The sequence below is a fragment of the Haemaphysalis longicornis genome, unplaced genomic scaffold (assembly GCF_048455015.1).
Source record: "Haemaphysalis longicornis isolate Haplotype H1 unplaced genomic scaffold, Haemaphysalis longicornis Haplotype H1 scaffold_83, whole genome shotgun sequence".
NCBI lineage: Eukaryota > Metazoa > Arthropoda > Arachnida > Ixodida > Ixodidae > Haemaphysalis > Haemaphysalis longicornis.
Window position 1 is genome coordinate 601674 of NW_027526452.1, and position 6951 is coordinate 608624.

At 52.4% G+C, this 6951-nt stretch overlaps 1 protein-coding gene across 1 annotated transcript; it reads left to right on the top strand.

Annotated features, from left to right (window-relative positions):
- Positions 1–2435: 2435 nt before the first annotated feature.
- Positions 2436–4007, top strand: LOC144150960 (uncharacterized). The gene has a single exon (XM_077682264.1). It carries the CDS (start codon positions 2658–2660, stop codon positions 4005–4007), a length of 1350 nt encoding a protein of 449 aa, XP_077538390.1. The 5' UTR covers positions 2436–2657.
- The last annotated feature ends 2944 nt before the right edge of the window (positions 4008–6951 follow it).

Genomic DNA, 6951 nt, shown 5'->3' on the forward strand with positions numbered 1-6951 from the left:
CAGGGAACCTTTTAGGCCATCGAAATGTCATTTATTGCCACAAGAAGACTGTGCCACACCGGCGGGTGAGCTAAGCCTCGCCAGTCATCGCCGCTACCACGCCTCTGCCGCCGGCTTCGTCGACGCATCAGCTCGAGGCTATTCGCCCCCTCAAGAAATGGAGAGCATTGGAGACATCGACCCGGAAGAGATGTCCGATCCGAGATGGAGATGGTTCACCAAAATAACTGGCCTTCAAGGGCGTCGAGCAAGCGCCCACCACACAGGAGCTAAACCGCCACCATGTCAAGGACTCCCCACCAAAGAAAGGCAAGTGCGAGCAAAAGCGCAAGTTATTCTGCTTACAATTAAACTGCGACAAGCAATGTTGCACTATGTTGTTGGTGATAAACGTAGATGAGACTCGCTCGACCATTGTTAGGATCAACTTCATGCCCTGCACTATGTTACTTCATGGCATTTTACGACTGCCTATTTAGAAAAAAAAACTATTTTAAATTTGCGATAACAACAGAGCCTTGTCACTGACGAAGCCTAGCTGTTAATTTAGTTCCTATGTTTGAAGGTGAGCTTAGCTACTCTTAGGGATATGACTCATTTGGTTAAACATAATCGCCAGCATCCTAGTAAACACGGATTTTGTCAGGATTTTCTTGCTCAACGCAGATTGTTGAGTTCACGCACGATTTGGCTCTTGCAATAGATAAGCTTAAAGTGGTTGACTGTATATTCTTGGACTGCACAAAAGCAAATGATGGTGTTCCATATCCCCTTCTGCGTAGTACACATTTCATCCTATGAACTGAATGAATCGGTTTTTGCATTGTTATTACTATTGGCCCTATAGCTTTGTTCAAAAGTACTGTGTAGTTTACCGGACTATAGCGAATGAACGTGATTCCGTATACCTGCAGCTTTATTCGAATTTAATAACATCCTGGTGTGCTGATTCAGAAAAGTTTTTGGATGTTAAACAGTGTGTTAACGTGGCACCTTTACAAGAAAACCTTCATTCCAATTGAATACGTATACCGTAAATTATGCTGCTGTGACAACGGCCGAGGAATATAAATACCTAGGAGTTTAGTTAGGGAGTGGTTAGAGGTTAAATAGGCAGGTTCACACCATAAAAGTTACGGCTGCATATGTTTTTGGCTTTCTGAGACGAAATTTCAGTGAACCTCCATCTAACTGAAAAGAACAACCGTATTTCACTCATGTGCGCTCAATCTTGGAGTACGCATGTGTTTTCGTGTATCCCCACACCAAAGAGCTGGTTGATACGCTCGAAAACATACAGAATATCTCAGTGCGATTCGTATTAGGTAATTGTCACGCTCAACTTAGCATGATAGAAAGTAAAAGTAAACTGAAATGGCAGTACGTGAAAGATCACAAACGAAACCACAGGTTGAACTTTTTTCGTAATATCTATCATTCGAAAACTGGAGTAGAAGGGGAGAAGTATGTCCAAGCGCCATTCTACATATCGCAAAGTGGGACCGCTAGCTTAAAGCAAATTATTAACTTCCCTTTAAAGGTGACGCCTTGCGCGATTCATTTTATTTTACATCAATACTGCAGTGTAATTATCTTCCACGTATGATTGCATTAAAGGAGTACTGACACGAAATTTCAAAACTGAGATAACTATGTAAAACGCTTCCTTTTTATCAGGAGATATCTAACAGCAAGTTTCAACAGCAACCGTTAAGCGAAACATATTTAAAATCCATTTTAATCTTCGCCCGCACGAGAAAGCCCAGAGCGGGCCGACGTGACATCATCTGCTACGTGCCCCAAACTGCCGACGTCGGGGCTCCCGTGACGAAGCCGACGCGCTGGCTGTGGTTGGCACGCGCTGCTCGGGCGTGTGTACACGTCATGGTTTTGGGACTGACGTCATGCTGCCCGGGCCTGTGGGGACGGCGAAGACCTCGGGCGGTCTGGGCGCGCGCGTGCGCTCGCTCGCGCGCGCTTCCAGAGAGGCAGCGATACGGCAAGAATGGTGACGCCATGTGATACATGCTGTCATGGCGGCCGCTCGGCGTTTTTTTGTCGAAACCGAAACTGGCACGAATAAACGACGCCGTAAATGAATGTTTACGCTGCGCTCGACCGTCTAATCTGTCATTCTATGATTAGTGGGTTTGCAGGCACGCATAGCAGCGAAAAAAACGTAACATAAAAATTTCGTGTCAGTACTCCTTTAACTGTTTATATTGACGATTTTCAGCGCGCTTTGTAGAAATATTTTGTTATTTTGTCTCATATTTAATGCTTAGTGTTATGTATCTCCCTTCTGTAATGCATGCAAAGGCAGGCAGGCATCAAATAAATATATAAATAAATAAATAAATAAATAAATAAATTGTAAGGGAGATGAATGGTACAGGCGCTTGTGAACAAAACACGATAGTGCGTCAGACTCCGCAGCCGCGAAAGCAGCATCGACAGTGGCAACAAGACAAAAACCACCGACGACGAAGACGACAGGCGCGCGTCTGTGAACCGGCTCAATCTTGGATAACGGTCATTAAAGGCCTTTCGTCAGCTACCTCGCGTTGAGCAATACATCCCCTTAGAATTGGTGGAGGTTGCTGTGGTCCTGACCTCTCTATACACTGGAACTCCGCTCCCGGACGCTCCCCAGCGCCATGGCTCCTCCTCGCGAGACTGAGCCCCCGGCTGCACCTACTACGACGACCATCATCTGTTCCGGTTCTATTCGTCAGCGGGATCCCCCATTCTTCAATGGCACAGACGAGCAGGACGTGGAAGACTGGCTCGTCACGTACCAGAGAGTAAGCGCCCACAACAACTGGGGTGACAACGTGAAGCGGAACAACGTGGAATTTTACCTCACCGGTACGGCCGAGCTTTGGTATGGCAACCACGGAAAGCGATACCCCACGTGGTCGGAATTCAAATCGAGGTTTTCGGAACACTTCGGTCGCCCTTCAGTGCGGAAGCTTCACGCAGAGCAGCGCTTGCGAGAACGAGCGCAGCAGCCCGGTGAGAGCTTCCTCAGTTACATCGAGGAAGTTGTGGATTTGTGCAGGAGGGTGAGCGCCACGATGAGTGACGAGGACACAATTAAGCACATCCTCAAAGGCATTTCAGATGACGCTTTTCAAATGCTGCTGGCGAAGAATCCCCAAACGGTCACCGACGTCATCAACCTGTGCCAGAGCTATGACGAGCTCAGGAGACAGCGAGCTCTTACACGGCGATCTGTTGGCCAGGATGTGTCGAGTTTAACTGCTGGTAGCGACAACACTCTGTCTCCGCGCATTCAGCAGTTCATCCGGGAAGAAGTTGCCCGTCAGCTTTCCCTAGTTCCCTTCACACCGACGTCTGACGCCACCCTTGCCCCTTCGTTGAGAAGTGCTATCCAGCAGCAGGTGGCCGATACCATTCCATGCTCCCGCCAACACGCACCTGTGACCGCTTCGCTCATCGGTGCCGGCATCGCGCAGCCCACACCACCTGCTGTTCCGCCCACGTACGTGACCTCAGTGCAAACACTACCTGTTGCCGGACCTCTAACCTACGCCGACGCCATCTCCAGGCCCTTTGCCGAAGCCGTCACAAGTCAGCCAATCTTCCCGGTCATGCCGCAACAGCCCACTGAGCTCACAGGAAGACCAACGTATCCCAGCTATCTGCCGATGCCGCCTGTGTTGCAGAGGCCGCCACGCGTACGGCTTGACCCGTCATCTTCGACCACCGCTTGGCGCACGCCGGACAATCGCCCAATCTGCTTTGTTTGCTTAACTCCCGGGCATGTGGCGCGTTACTGCCGCCGCGGGGGGATGCCTGCACGGCAGCCTTCTTGGAACGTGCCGTATGTCTCGCCGCAGTCGATGCCTCGTGCTCCGACCAGTTTTGCCGAGACGACTCCGCCCGCCAACTCGCGTGACACCACCAACCGTCACCCATCCCCGCGACGCCGTTCACTTTCGCCGATGCATCGGCGCCCCTTGCCTCCTGAAGCGGAAAACTAGGCGCCGCAGTTCCGGAGGCAAGAGCTGCGTCATCGTCGAACTGTTCAAGACCTACCTTCTCACCCAATAACGTCGTCGACATTATAATAGACGGAGTCGCCACTCATGCGCTTGTCGACACTGGAGCCGCCGTTTCAGTTATCCGCCTAGAGCTTTGCCGCCGCCTGAAAAAGGTTATGACGCCGCATTTTGGACCACCCTTACGTACTGCTGCAGCACGTTCGGTCGAACCAGTCGGTACGTGTACTGCCCGGGTGTTAATCCAAGACGTTCTGTACATTGTTCAGTTCATTGCCCTTTCTTCATGCTCACATGACGTCATCCTGGGATGGGATTTCCTCTCCCGGCACAACGCTATCATTGACTGCGCCCGAGCCGAAGTTGAGTTGTTTTCGCCGCTTGATATACCATCAGAAATTTCTCCAACACCTCTTTCTGTGAAAGTTTCTGTCGCCGACGACACCACTATCCCTTCTTGCTCCACCGTCCCTGTGCCCTTGATCTGCCATCTTCCTTCCGACGTCAATGCAATTTTCATGCCGTCGCAATTGTTCTGCCAACGCCGATGTCTGTTGCTTCCTTTCGCCTTGCTCAGTATCCGCGATGGCCAAACCACCCTGTTCGTTTCTAATCCTGCAGCTAGTCCTCGCTCTTTGCTCCGCGGCGAGTGCCTTGGACGCGCCGAGTCAGTGGAGTCCGCCGTCGTCATCGCCGCTTTGGACGACCTGCCGCACGTTGAGGTGACCGGACTCTGCCCACCTCCTGCCACTGCATCTCGGGTATCCCCGGAAGTTTTCGATCGTGCCATCGACGCCGACCTTACGCCGCCCCAACGAGACCAACTGATGAAACTACTGTGTCAATTTCATTCGTCCTTTGACTGTGCGCAGACGTCGCTTGGTCGCTCCACGACGGTCAGCCACCCTATCGACACCGGCTCCCACGCGCCTTTACGCCAGCGACCTTACCGCGTTGCCCCTTCCGAAAGGAGCATAATTGACGAACAAGTGGGTGACATGCTCCAGCGCGGTATCATTCGACAATCGAACAGCCCCTGGGCGTCGCCGGGAGTACTCGTGCGGAAAAAGGACGGCTCCATCCGTTTTTGTGTCGACTACCGTCGCCTAAACAAAATAACTCGCAAGGATGTTTACCCGCTACCACGCATCGACGACGCCCTAGATTGCCTTCAAGGAGCAGAATATTTCTCGTCCCTTGACCTGCGCTCCGGATACTGGCAAGTCCCGATGGCAGATGCGGATCGTCCGAAAACAGCCTTTGTTACTCCAGACGGTTTATATGAATTTAACGTCATGCCGTTCGACCTGTGCAACGCGCCCGCCACATTCGAACGGATGATGGACAATATTCTTCGCGGCCTCAAATGGAAAACATGCCTGTGTTACCTGGATGATGTCGTAGTGTTCTCACCCGACTTTCCCACGCATCTACGGCGGCTCGAGCAAGTTTTAGCTTGTATGAAGGACGCAGGCCTCCAACTAAACCTAAAGAAGTGCCGATTTGCTGCTCGCCAGCTGACGATCCTTGGCCACGTCGTTTCCAGAGATGGCGTTCTTCCTGATCCGGACAAGCTTCGTGCCGTGGCTGAATTCCCGAAGCCGACCACCATCAAAGAGCTTCGTAGCTTCATCGGGCTATGCTCGTATTTCCGCCGCTTTGTGCGTAACTTCGCCTCCATCATCGCGCCATTGACACAACTTCTTGGCAACAAGACGGGTCTTTTGGCATGGTCATCGGCTTGCGACAAGGCCTTTACAACCCTACGTCGCCTCCTCACGTCCCCGCCAATTCTTCGTCATTTCGACCCGTCGGCCCCAACTGAAGTCCACACCGATGCGAGTGGAGTTGGTCTGGGTGCTGTTCTGGCTCAAAGGAAAACCGGGTTTCACGAATACGTGGTCGCCTACGCGAGCCGCACACTCACACCTGCGGAGTCGAATTACTCTGTCACTGAGCGGGAATGCTTGGCAATTGTGTGGGCCCTCTCGAAGTTTAGTCCTTATCTGTATGGACGACCTTTCGACGTGGTCACCGACCATCATGCGCTTTGTTGGTTGTCGTCCCTGAGATACCCTTCTGGCAGACTGGCACGTTGGGCACTCCGCCTTCAGGACTTCGACATCCGCGTGGTGTATCGCTCTGGCCGCAAGCACCACGACGCTGACGCCCTCTCCCGGTGTCCGATGTTGCCTGACGAGACGACTAATTCCCCCTCTGAGTGCTTTGTATCGCTCCTTGACGTGAGTTCCATGCCATCCGAACAGCGAAAAGATCCGTGGGTCATGTCGCTTTGCAACTACCTTTCGAACCCGTCCAAATCGTCGGTACCTCGAGCAATTCGGCGCCAAGCGTCCCACTTCGCTATTCGTGATAGCTTGCTCTACAGGCGGAACTACCACCCTAATGGGCGCAAATGGTTGCTCGTCATTCCCCGCCATCTTCGCTCTGAAGTGTGCGACCAGTTTCACAGTGAGCCTCAGTGTGCTCACGCCGGCGTGCTAAAGACCTACGAACGCCTTAGACTGCGATATTACTGGCGTGGTATGTATGGCTTCGTTCGTCGTTATGTTCGCTCTTGCACGGACTGTCAACGGCGCAAGCCACCACCCCCTCATGCGTCTGGCCCGATGCAGCCTTTGGCGTGCCCGATTCGACCTCAGTAGGAATCGACCTCTACGGACCCCTTCCCTGTACTGCGGCTGGCAATAGGTGGGTCATCGTAGCCGTCGACCACCTGACACGGTTCGCCGAAACCGCTGCGCTGCGTGCCGGTACTGCCGACGCCGTTGCAACATTTCTGCTCAACCGCATCATCCTACGTCACGGCGCTCCTCGTGAACTTCTCAGTGACAGGGGGCGTGTCTTTCTTTCTGACGTCATTGAAGCGCTCCTAAAGGCCTGCCGCATCGTCCACCGCACCACT

What these genes read in the sequence shown, in the direction of transcription:
- LOC144150960 (XM_077682264.1), top strand. Translation starts at nt 2,658, where the DNA reads ATGGCTCCTCCTCGCGAGACTGAGCCCCCGGCTGCACCTACTACGACG.